Genomic DNA, 11,755 nt, shown 5'->3' with positions numbered 1-11,755 from the left:
GGTAAGCTACAATGTAGCCACAGCTGCCCTGGGGCGGGCTGACAGAAGTGAGGCTGCCATCACACCGGCGCCACCGAGCCCTCTGACCACCACCAGTAGGCAAGGCGGGTGAAGTGTCTTGCCCAAGGACACAACGGCTGAGACAGCCGGAGCGGGGGCCTGAACCAGCAACCAGCAACCCTCCGATTACAGGACAAACCCCTACCTCCTGAGCCACTGCCGCCCATTAGTACTGATATTAGTGGTATTTCTTCCACTGTTGCTTTTTCCAAATCTTTCCACTTAGCACTGTAAAGTGGAGAGGATAGACAGAGTACTGGTCTTAATTGAGTTGCAAGGTAGTAGACCTGTAGATTAGGAAGACCTAGTCCACCTTTCTCTTTCTTTAACTGCAGCGTACTATATCTCACTCTTGCCTTTTTCCCCTGCCAGATATATTGGGATATTGTTCTTTCCCACTCTACGAAGCGCCTATCTGGGATCCATTTTTTTTAAATATCTTTATAAATTTCACACAATAATTATGACGATTTTTATATTGTGTCATCCATTTTTAGTTACGCTGCTACAAAAACAGTAAAGTATGTCTTTCCTGTTTACAACAATCAACCTAATTAGTTCCTCAGTTCAAAGCTTATTCAGAACAGATAACATAAAAAAATCAGCTGTTTAATGTCTCAGTAGATAAGTCAAATCAAACCACTGACAGTGAAAGTTTTGGCAAATCCTCACAAAAACAAACTCTCTGCAGCATTAAAGCTTGAATTATTTTCATCAAAATGGTGAATCTGGTAAAATGTGATGAAATCTTCCTCCTATTTAACTCCTGACTTGTGTCCAGATAATACAAGGAACATTATATTCCAATTTAAAAAAAAAAAAAAAAAATCTTTTTCCTTTTTGCACATTTTGGCTCAGATTTTTTGTTTGTTTGTTTTTTTAGATGCTGTCAGAATGGCCTGGTCTTCGTCTGGACCATTCCTCAAGAAATCTCCAACTTTCCAGAATCCCATTTGTCTGACTCGGATGAATTGTGGGAAAGTGAAACCAAGCCCCAGTTAATGGTAACTTTTTATCAGTAAATGAATGAATATCTGAGGAAAATATATTTATTGTGTTGTGGACTATCTGAAGTTGTGATGTTGTGTTGCAGTCTTCCAGATGGTCTGAGGGCAGAGCTGTATGCGTTTTCCAGCTGAAGGGACACATCACTCCGGTGCGAACGTTGGCTTTCAGCCCTGACGGTCTGACCCTGGCATCAGGTGGGGTGGGAGGTCTGATGAACATCTGGTCTCTGCGGGTAAGACTCACAGCTGCATGGAATAAATACATCCAGACTCATGACCCCCTGCGAGTAGTTAATGTTTGTGTTTCTATCTAACAGGACGGATCTGTCCTTCAGACCGTAGTGGCCGGTTCAGGAGCCATCCAGAACATTGTCTGGATTCCAGATGTCGGAGTGGCTGTGTGCTCCAACAGGTCAAAGGTGAAGACATCTACCTCTTTTTTTTTCCCACTCCTCATCTTCATTGCCTTCATCTTTTTTGTGTGTGCACGTTTTGATCTCCAGGATATTCTGGTTGTCAATTGCAACAAGGAGTTTGTGGCATCCAATCACGTACTAGCCACCTGCCGTACGGCACTCAAGAAGCAAGGCGTGGTTGGCCTTAACATGGCACCCTGCATGAGAGCCTTCCTGGAGAGGCTGCCCCTGATGCTGCAGGAACAGTACACATACGAGAAGGTAAACACTCACTTTGGACATTATTGAGCAAAAGTCCTCATCCTGACTATTGTCAGAGGAACGTTTTTAACTCTGACCTCATTCAGACACAAAGGATGAGCTGGACTCATGTTGACACATAGTAAACAAAATAACAGTGAGATCAGATTTTGGATCTGAATTAGATTTATGACTTGAATTTTTTTTCTCTATTGTATAGTGCCCTGAGATGGCTTTTGTTGTGAACTGGCAGTATAGAAATAGATTCAATTAAGCAAATTTTGAACTAAATCTTCAGGCACATTTTTAAAATAAAAAAACAATATTTTCTTACTGCAGTTTACAAAGCATTACATATGATAAAACAAGACAGTATGACATTAAAAACAAACCCTTCCACCCATTCTTTCACTCACCCATCTATGGATTTCAGGGTTTCCTCCAAAAAAGAGGCTGAGCCCGGTGGTAGGTGGTTGTTTGCCAGCCGACCGTGATTTAGTAAAAAAAAAGGATTAAAGTTGACAGAAAGTTGAAAATATGGCTATTTATTATGTGATATTATAAGATATTTGTGTCAAATATTTACACAACTACAGTTTTACAAAAAGGAACTTTTGAAATACTTTTTTAAACGAAAATACAATTAAAATAAATACTAATTGACTGCACCTAATTTGAATCCTAATTTAAGTCACATTTACAATTAAATTAAATGAACATAAATGAAAAAGTGCAAACAAAGCACCAACACACGTCTCACTTCCAGGCTAATGAATAACAACAGAGAACTCTGACAAACAGACAGATGCTGTACTGTACTGTGCTTTTTGTGGCACAGGCTGCATGTTGGATCACTACATGGAACAACAAAACAAAACATCTAATGCTGAATTTAATAGCATCATTTTACTGGTAAACATGGATAAATCAGCTCGCATCATATTAATATTTTCACTAAGCACAAAACATGCTTACTATATTGTAGAGACTGTAGAGAAGGCCTTCTTTTTGTCAATCAACTGCTGCAGGAATGATAAAATGACCCCAACTGGACACTGGAATGAGAGGTGTCCCCTCTCTGAGCACCACTCTTCAAAAACCTTCCACTTACAGTCATACAGGGACCGAGTGGAGGGTGCTCTAGCACTCTGAATGGTATAAATCACATTCTGAGGAAGACCTGTTGTGTCTAAATTATACCACTCACAGGGCAGGCTCATAGCACCAGGCGCTCTGGGTGTGGGTGAAACACCGCCCCCCCTGCATGAGACAGTATGTTCCAGTGCAGCGGGAACTGCCATGGTTGTCCATTCAAGAGCTGATATATCTCTGCCAGCCAGTGCATTGTCGGCCAGTGTGGAACTATCAGGATCAGTGTGTGGCAGTGCTGTCTCACTCTGGATAGAGTGGGAGCTATCAGAGCGAAAGGGGGAAACGCAGAACATGCGGCCAAGTGTATGTGAGAGCAACCACGCCAAGAGGCATACCTTGTTGAGAAGAACAGTGGGCACTTTGCGTTTTCCCTTGAAGCAAACAGATCCACCCTTGACTGGCAGAAGTGGGACCACACCTGTTTCACTATGGCCGGATGTAGGGCCCAATCCCCATACATTGGTGCGCCTCTGGACAACAGATCAGCCTCGTGGTTCAGAGCTCCTGGAACATAGGTAGCCCTGAGAGACAGGAGATACTTACTCCATAAGATCAGTTGATGGAACAAGAGGAAGCGCTTCAGTGTGAGGAAAAACTGCCAAGAGCTTCAGGTAATTTATGAGAGACCGCTGGAGGTCCCTTCGGCAGAGACCTCTGGCACCCCGGCCCTCGTGGATTCCTCCCCAGCCTGACAAGCTCACATCCATCGTGACCACCTTCCATGACAAAATGGAGCCTAAAGGCACTCCCCACACCAGGAAACACGAGTGACGCCAACGGCACAGAGACATAACGTACTCCACTGTGACTGTCACTGTCCACTCACCATAACATGCAGGGTGCAGTCCGAGTGCCCCCCCCCCCCGCGCTGAAAATCCCTCATGTGCAGGTGGACAATTGGAACTGCTAGGATGGCTAAAACCATCAATCTCAGCAGCCACAGGCACAACCTGACGGAAACAAGTTTGTTCAGCCGGATAGATGCGAGGCAGCCTCTCAGCGTGTTCACCCTGTCTGCTGACAGGCGGGCTGTGAGTCCAGTGCAAGCCACAGAAATTTATACTCTGCAACGGAGAAAGCACATTCTTTTCGTGATTTATCAGAAAGCCCAAATCTAGCAGGTGCTGAACGACCACGCACATGTACGTCACAGCCTCCTGCTCCGACCGTGCTAAAAGGAGCCAGGTTGTCCAAGTAAGTGGCCAGCCAGATGCCCCGCTTTCACAACAGTGCTATTGCTGCCTCGGTACATTGGACAGACACTCTCAGGCTCAGGGACAGGCTGAAGGGAAGCACTGTGTATTCATAATAGACGCCCTCAAAAGCGAATCTCAGGTATTTCCTGTGTGGTGGGTACACCGATATGGGGAAATATGCATCTTTCAGGCTGACAGAAGTTAACCAATTGCCCGACACACTAGACGTAGGAGAGATGTGTGGATGTGTGAGTTACCAAACCTTGTACTGTGGGGCCATCTACCGGCAGAGTAGGGTTGTTGCAAGCAGTCAGCACTGTGCCTAAGCGAGGTGACTCTGCACTGACCGAGTCAGTTACAAGCTGCTGCCTGCAGGGGGCAGCAGCCACCTCAAGGAGCGAAGAAATAACTGGCCCGTTTAATTTTCTTTAATGTCTTTAACTCTGCTCTTGACCCTCGGTCTGGATGCGGCAGTGGAACATGAGTTATTTTCAAACATGAGTGTGTGCTTGTGTGATTTGTAGGTGGGACAGAGTTTGCTGTCCCAGCAGTCAAGCTTCCTCCTCCTCCGGCTGGAAAAACACGACTGGAAGCCTATGCAGGTTGTCTTGAAGGAGCTGCTGTTGACGTCTGAGTTTTCAGGGCCAAGTCGGTCTCACCTCCTGCCCAGGCAGGGCAACTGGGGAGGTTTGAGGCTTCGGCCATTTGGGGAATATAAAATTAGGAGAGCTTGATGCAGCCTGGGTAAAGGTCTGCCGTGGGCCGCTGTGGAGGGGAGGTTTTGTTTTCCTTGGTAGGCAAAAGCACAGCTCCTCGTCCTCCTTCTGCGCCTCACACCGCTGTTGCATGAAGGCTAAAGCGGAGTCAAAAAATGCCCTCAGGCATGATCGGCATGTCTAAAATGTCCTCTTTGTCTCTGTCTGACAGGTTGGTCAGATTGAGCCACCTACCTCTTTCCTGCAACACCATCATCCCCATAGATTTTCCTGTGGCTTGGACTGCACAGCGCTGCACATATAGGCAGATATCCGTGATCACAGTAATTTATTGCGACTCATCAGGGTCAGGCTTGGTTGTCATGTCCTCACACAGCTCAGCTTGCTACTGTAGGTTTTAAAGGCAGGTCTTACACAGAAATAAACGGGCAATCACCACTTCTCCTTTTTTGCCGATCATGGGGGATTTATTGTCACAACTTATCATCTTCAGAAATACCACAGAAAATCCCAAAGTATCTTTGAATCTGGGGCGTATTTATACAGACAGAATACATTGGTGTGTATTGCATATTTCTGACCAGTTTGTGATTGGTTAGACGTTTACATAACTCCTACATCACTTACAGGAAACCAGCCCAGGCAGCTGGGTCAGCTCGCCCCAAACAGAACACACTTCACCTGGAACAAACACACTGTTTTCCAGGACTTGTCTTAACATTATTAACAACCTCTTCCAACATGTCCTTCCTAAGTACTGTTCTGGAAAGTTCTTGGCAATAACAACTTAACACTCTTAACACACGATCCTGGCTGACAGTAAACTCTGCAGTTCTCTTCCACATTTGGTAAACTGTATTTTCCCCCAAAGTACGCAGAGAGCATGGAGGAAACATGGATCGCTTTAATAGCAACAGTCACAGCTCTGTAGGCTCGCTCAGTCAGAGCAGACTGGAAGCAGTCATTCTTTAATGGCAGTGTGGGGATTCTGGAAGTTGCTGGCAGCTGTGGGCACATGTGGGCTGCAACCAGTGGCTCCATTGGAGGCATACAGTGCATACCGAGCTTCTCCATGCCCTCAAAGTCCAGAGAAGAGGCTCCTTGTATCTGAGTTTTATCACTGAACGGGACATCCTTCAAGAAAACCACGACTTCATCCAGCAGCTCAGGGAAGACGGGAAGCTAACAAAAAATAGTCCGTGCTGTCTGGTGTGAAGAACACAGAAAGAGAACTGGTATTAGCTGGTGTGCCAATACCGAAGACTAACCTCAGTAGTCTGTGGTGAAGGCTGGAGCCGCAGCAGCTAGCTCCTGCTGACAAAGGGTTAGCTAAATTAGCTCCGTCTATGGACAGTTAAGCTAGCCTCCACAAGAGATAAACTTTGAAGCGAGAAGAGGTTTTTGACTGGTGCTGCATTGTAGCACAAGCTACTTAAAGGGTTGGTGACGCAGGCGTTGCAATCACCAGCCAATCGGGATTGGCATAATGAAATACGCATAGGGGGTGTATCCCTCAGTGAGACATCAAAATGAATGCTATGAATGAGAACTTTATTCCAGCAACTACTGATAATCCATTATATAGAACACAGCTTTGTCTGCATTCTTCTATCCATCTTTTGAGCAAAGTCTCTTCTGCCCATGTTGTTACAGCAGTGCCCTCTGGTGATGAGGAGTTATTACAGCAACAGAACAGAACACATGCATTCACTGCAAACCTAAGAATGAAAAACAACTGAGGTTTGAGCAAACAGACAATAATAGTAGGATGGGGAAATGAAAGAACAGTTTTTATTTGGATCTTAAGGCATTTGTTACCAGCAGCCTGTAATGAATACACAAATTATTCTCATTTATTTAGTCAAATCTATTAAAAATACCATAGGTAACACAGTTTATATATTACTTAGAACCAGTTCAACAGATTATGGAAAAGTCTGGCACTTTGAAAGAAAAATATAAAGAAATAAGGATTCAATCAGGAATTTTCGTAGGACTGACTGTAGCGGCTTTAAACAGCCAAAACAGAAAATACCAAGTTTCCCTTAGAAAGGTCTGATAAAACTAACTTTGTTGTATTTACTGACCTTACTGTGTTTAGCACAGTTTAAATAGTCTTCTCCTGATGTCACCTTCAGCCTCACGTCGTCTGCGGTGAGCAGCTTGTTCACAGCCCCTATATGCAGTGCCTTGCCTCCCTGGCAGTGGGTCTCCACTTGGACCAGCTCCTGTGCCGTCCCCCTGTGCCCCCTCATCTGCGTCACTGTCCACCAGAGTCTGGCACCGCTGTTTGGAGCTCCAGCGAGTGGGCATGGCTCGACTGTTTCTCCACAACAGTGAAAGCAGCCGAGGCACTTTCTCAAGGAGCCACCTTCCCCGAATCCTTCAGCGTTCCAGACCTGGAGCCGGTGCCCAAAGAGGACGTGGCTCTGGTCATGGTGAGGAAGGCTCCTGACTCAGCAGATTGTAAAATAACAATCATAGGTCTACCTAATGATTTGTTTGTTTCCAGGATAACAGTAAATGGGCATCTGGTATGGATGAACAAATCATGTCCTGGGCCATCTCCCGTCCCGAGGTAGACCCATCACCTTTTTGTTTGTTTGTTTTCTGTTGCAGGTGGGATTTTCTGTTGTTCACCTGTTGGCTTTGTTTACAGGACTGGCACTTGGGGGGGAAGTGTGATGTTTTCCTGTGGGGCGCAGGGCGACACGGTCAGCTGGCAGAGGCAGGCAGAAACATCCTGGTGCCAACTATGGCCCCATCCTTCTCCCAGGCTCAGCAGGTAAACAAACCAGTAACACATGTTTATTTTACATTTTAAAAAAAAGAAACATCTGGAGATTTTATTTCACATTTATGACTATAGAAGAATATGTCCTGTTTTGTTTTATTTTTACAGGAATAGAAACACATTCAGAAGTTTGAGCTCTGATTTATAGAGGAGAAACTCATCAAGAGGTTTTATTTTATTTGTATAGGAATAGAAACACATCCAGAGATTTTTAAAGGAAGTGCAGCAAATGTAGAAAATTTATTTTAAATTGTGAAAGGGCTCCTCCCTGGGCTGCCACCTTACCGTGGTGGAGGGGTTTGAGTGTCCCAATGATCCTAGGAGCTATGCTGTCAGGGGCTTCATGCCCCTAGCAGGGTCACCCAAGGCAGACAGGTCCTAGGTGAGGGGCCCGACGAAGTGCAGCCCAAAGACCCCTTATGACGAGTACAATTATTGGACACAGTGTTCCCTCGCCCGGACGCGGGTCACCGGGGCCCCACTCTGGAGCCAGGCCTGGAGGTGGGGCACGTTGGCGAGCNCCTGGTGGCCGGGCTTTCACCCATGGAGCCCGGCCGGGCACAGCCCGAAGAGGATACGTGGGTCCCCCTTCCCATGGGCTCACCACCTATGGGAGGGGCCAAAGGGGTCGGGTGCAATGTGGAACAAGTAGTGGCCAAAGGCGGGGACCTTGGCGGTCTGATCCTCGGCTACGGAAGCTGGCTCTCAGGACATGGAATGTTCATGTTTACAAATGTATACATGTTAGTGAATAACAATAAAATCAAAAACCCTTATCTAATGTTTGGGGCACAGTGACAAAGAAGATGACTGTAAGCAAAATAATTCAACAATCAAGTAGTTCATTAAATGAATAATTCACAGAACCAATTTCAAAATGTTTTTTTTTCCATTTAAAAATTGTCACAATTGCCTTGGATTACAATTTTAGGGGGGCACAGCTGCCAGAGGGTTTGCACGCCCACTTAACTGGAGGCCTCACTATGTCACGGGGGCCTGTGCAAACAGGTGCCTAGTCAAGATATTGCCACAGCAAGTTGGGCCTCTCCCAACACATTTGCTTGGCTTTACAAGTTTGATGTTGCAGCACCACCCCTGACCTCTTTAGTGCTCAGTGTGGCACCTTCTGCTCTAGAGAGCTGTGCATGGCAGGATCTGTGAGGCAGTTAGTCTTCAATACAATGTCTGCTTCGCAATGTGGGAGTTTATATTTTCCCTAACACAAAATAACTGCTATGAAAGAGAACTTCACATTGCTTGCGTAAACCCAATTCTCTGAGTAGCATGAGTGACTGTCTCATCAAGCCTACCTCCTTGCTCATTCTTAGCAAGGAAGAGGTCAGCATACTGTATTTAAACAAACTGTCAGTGCAGTGCTGGTCCTATATATAGAGGAAGAGTCCCTACCCTCCTTGGTAGTGACAGGCTTGTTACCAGCCAGTCCTGACTGCCAGTGTGATATAGGAATATCTGATGAGGTCCTGCTTGAGATGTTCTCATAGTGACACATTCATTGATGCTACTCAGAGAACTGGGCTTAGGCAAGTAATCAAAAGTTTCTTATCAGGCCACTTGATTTCTTTGTAACATCTTCTTTTGAATTTCCCCCCAGGTGGTGTGTGGTCAGAACTGCACCTTTGTGATCCAGCCCAATGGGACTGTGTTGGCCTGTGGAGAGGGCAGCTATGGCCGTCTGGGTCAGGGAAACTCAGACGACTTGCACGTCCTCACCATCATCTCAGCTCTTCAAGGTCAGGATGCAACCTTTGTCTTCACTTTCTTTTCCCTAATCTTATTGTATACACGCTGGCCCATGGGTTTTAAACAACATACTGTAAATGTACAGGCATCAAGTGCAAACTTTGAGTAAAATGAGAGCCACAATGAGCTCGGTTCTGGATCAGTTTTTATGGTCAAGTCGACAGTTTGGTTCTAAAACCTTGAAGATTAGAAGATGACAAAAATGGACAGAAGAGAGATGTCTCTTTATAGGTGTTTTATAAGCGTAATTGTGTGCCAGTATCTAACTCTGATAATAAAAGAATCTGAGAGGACAGCACATTTAAATTTTTGTTTGCTTCTAAGCAGCTCAGATTAGTAAAGATCTGTGAGTTCTACCCCGACTCATTTTTTCTTCAGGTTTCGTTGTGACACAGCTGGTGACATCGTGCGGCAGCGACGGTCACTCAATGGCTCTGACAGAGAGTGGTGAAGTGTTCAGCTGGGGGGACGGAGACTACGGCAAGCTGGGTCATGGGAACAGTGACCGGCAGCGCCGACCGCGGCAGATCGAAGCGCTGCAGGGAGAGGAGGTGGTACAGGTCAGCGTTTGATCCTGCATCGATGGAAAATAAGAATGTATCTGTTGTTCAGCTCAGACTCAGAACATTCTTTGTTCATTTCTATCCAGATGTCTTGTGGCTTCAAACACTCTGCAGTGGTGACAGCTGATGGAAAACTTTTTACATTTGGTAATGGTGATTATGGCAGACTGGGACTAGGAAACACATCCAACAAGAAACTTCCAGAGAAGGTCACTGCTCTGGAGGGCTACCAAGTTGGACAGGTGTGCAGTTTTTGAACAATTGTTTGGAGTTTGAACGATGGGAGAAAGTTCAGATCTCATGCCATCTTCTGCTTCTTCCTCAGGTGGCCTGTGGTTTGAACCACACGTTGGTTGTCTCTGCCGATGGAATGATGGTTTGGGCTTTCGGTGATGGAGACTACGGAAAACTGGGACTGGGGAATTCCACAGCCAAGTCTTCTCCTCAGGTACACCCCTGAGCTTCACCTTAAGAGGAATGCCCGAGCTGGAGACGTTTGTGTTTTTAATGCCAGTGTTTTAAACTCCTCAGAAAGTGGACGTTCTGTGTGGGATAGGCATCAAGAAGGTGGCCTGTGGAACTCAGTTCTCTGTGGCTTTAACCAAAGATGGCAAAGTTTACACATTTGGCCAAGGTACCCTTACATTCCTGTTCTCTCTCTTTCACAATATTGGATTTAGAATCTAAACACAGTAACACAAAAAAGAGCTTTAATAATACTATTGTAAGAAGATACAATACCGAACTAATTCAATATAAAAAACTAACATTCCTTGAAATATTGCAAATTGTCTTGGTGGTTTGCATTAATCAGGTGGTGGTGGCCTGAGATGGTATCAAATTCCCAGCCTGGATTATTGTTCCAGTCCACCTTGTTTGTGATAATAATGTTTATACAGTGAGAAAAGTTGCTGAAATCATTCACAAAATATGTTTTCACATAACTTTGAACTTTAATGAACCTTTATCACATCCTAGTTATTTCAGCCATGTTGGGCTTCAATGGCAACAGAGGTAACCTCAGGAGGTTTGAGAGCTTTTAAAGCTGAGATGTGATGGAAGCTGGGTTGCTTGCAAGCAATCCAAACTAAAAAGCTCAACTCCACACTCTCTATCTCTGAATTGAGAAAACTCCTCGGATGAGAAGTGAAACGTCTAAAACTACAGAATAGAAGTCAGTTGTTTTTGTTTTTAACCTTTTTTGAACCCACAAACAATGTTCAAACACATAGGCTGACATTTTTTAGAAACTGAAATAAATTTTTCAGAAGTCAGTCAAGTTCCACCATTCTGATCTTCTACTGTTTTATTTTATGAATTTTATGTGATAATTAGTTTGTCAAACATTTGTTTTGGAACAGTTACAACTACAGCTGCTAAATGTTTCCGATCAGTAGACCTTTTAGGTTTCAGATCTTTTTCAAAGTTTGTTGTCAGTAAAGAGAAAAACAGATTTTTCTTCATTTTTTCCTCTGTCCATTCTCTTAAACACATTCTTAATCATCTTCAACTAATATTTCCAAAATCAGACGTGTCTGCAAACTAAGTTTTCTTCTATAATTTTGACCTGTTATATACTTATACGTTCTCATTCTTATTCTTCCTTTTTTGATTTGCATTATTCACAACTCACAGTTGGTTTACAGTAATCCTGTGTGGCCATAAAACTCAAGTATTAGAATAGTATTAAATACTATTTAATAATACCTTATCGTGGTGGAGGGGTTTGAGTGTCCCAATGATCCTAGGAGCTATGCTGTCAGGGGCTTCATGCCCCTGGTAGGGTCACCCAAGGCAGACAGGTCCTAGGTGAGGGGCCCGACGAAGTGCAGCCCAAAGACCCCTTATGA

General features: G+C 44.7%; 1 protein-coding gene across 5 annotated transcripts in view; it reads left to right on the top strand.

The window, feature by feature from the left end:
* herc1 (HECT and RLD domain containing E3 ubiquitin protein ligase family member 1) overlaps positions 1–11,755 on the top strand; it is a 133,192-nt gene that overhangs the window by 102,509 nt on the left and 18,928 nt on the right. For all 5 annotated transcript variants that reach the window (XM_037979943.1, XM_037979946.1, XM_037979945.1 and 2 more), the window contains exons 58-69: positions 944–1,064; positions 1,154–1,300; positions 1,385–1,486; positions 1,571–1,744; positions 6,926–7,225; positions 7,300–7,365; positions 7,447–7,572; positions 9,194–9,332; positions 9,721–9,902; positions 9,992–10,147; positions 10,231–10,353; positions 10,437–10,539. In XM_037979943.1, the coding sequence (XP_037835871.1) occupies positions 944–1,064; positions 1,154–1,300; positions 1,385–1,486; positions 1,571–1,744; positions 6,926–7,225; positions 7,300–7,365; positions 7,447–7,572; positions 9,194–9,332; positions 9,721–9,902; positions 9,992–10,147; positions 10,231–10,353; positions 10,437–10,539 (1,739 nt within the window). The remainder of the gene's footprint in view (positions 1–943; positions 1,065–1,153; positions 1,301–1,384; positions 1,487–1,570; positions 1,745–6,925; positions 7,226–7,299; positions 7,366–7,446; positions 7,573–9,193; positions 9,333–9,720; positions 9,903–9,991; positions 10,148–10,230; positions 10,354–10,436; positions 10,540–11,755) is intronic.

Source organism: Kryptolebias marmoratus, linkage group LG15 (assembly GCF_001649575.2).
Source record: "Kryptolebias marmoratus isolate JLee-2015 linkage group LG15, ASM164957v2, whole genome shotgun sequence".
Lineage (NCBI taxonomy): Eukaryota > Metazoa > Chordata > Actinopteri > Cyprinodontiformes > Rivulidae > Kryptolebias > Kryptolebias marmoratus.
The sequence above is the reverse complement of the archived record's forward strand: the minus strand, read 5'-3'. Positions and strand labels throughout refer to the sequence as shown.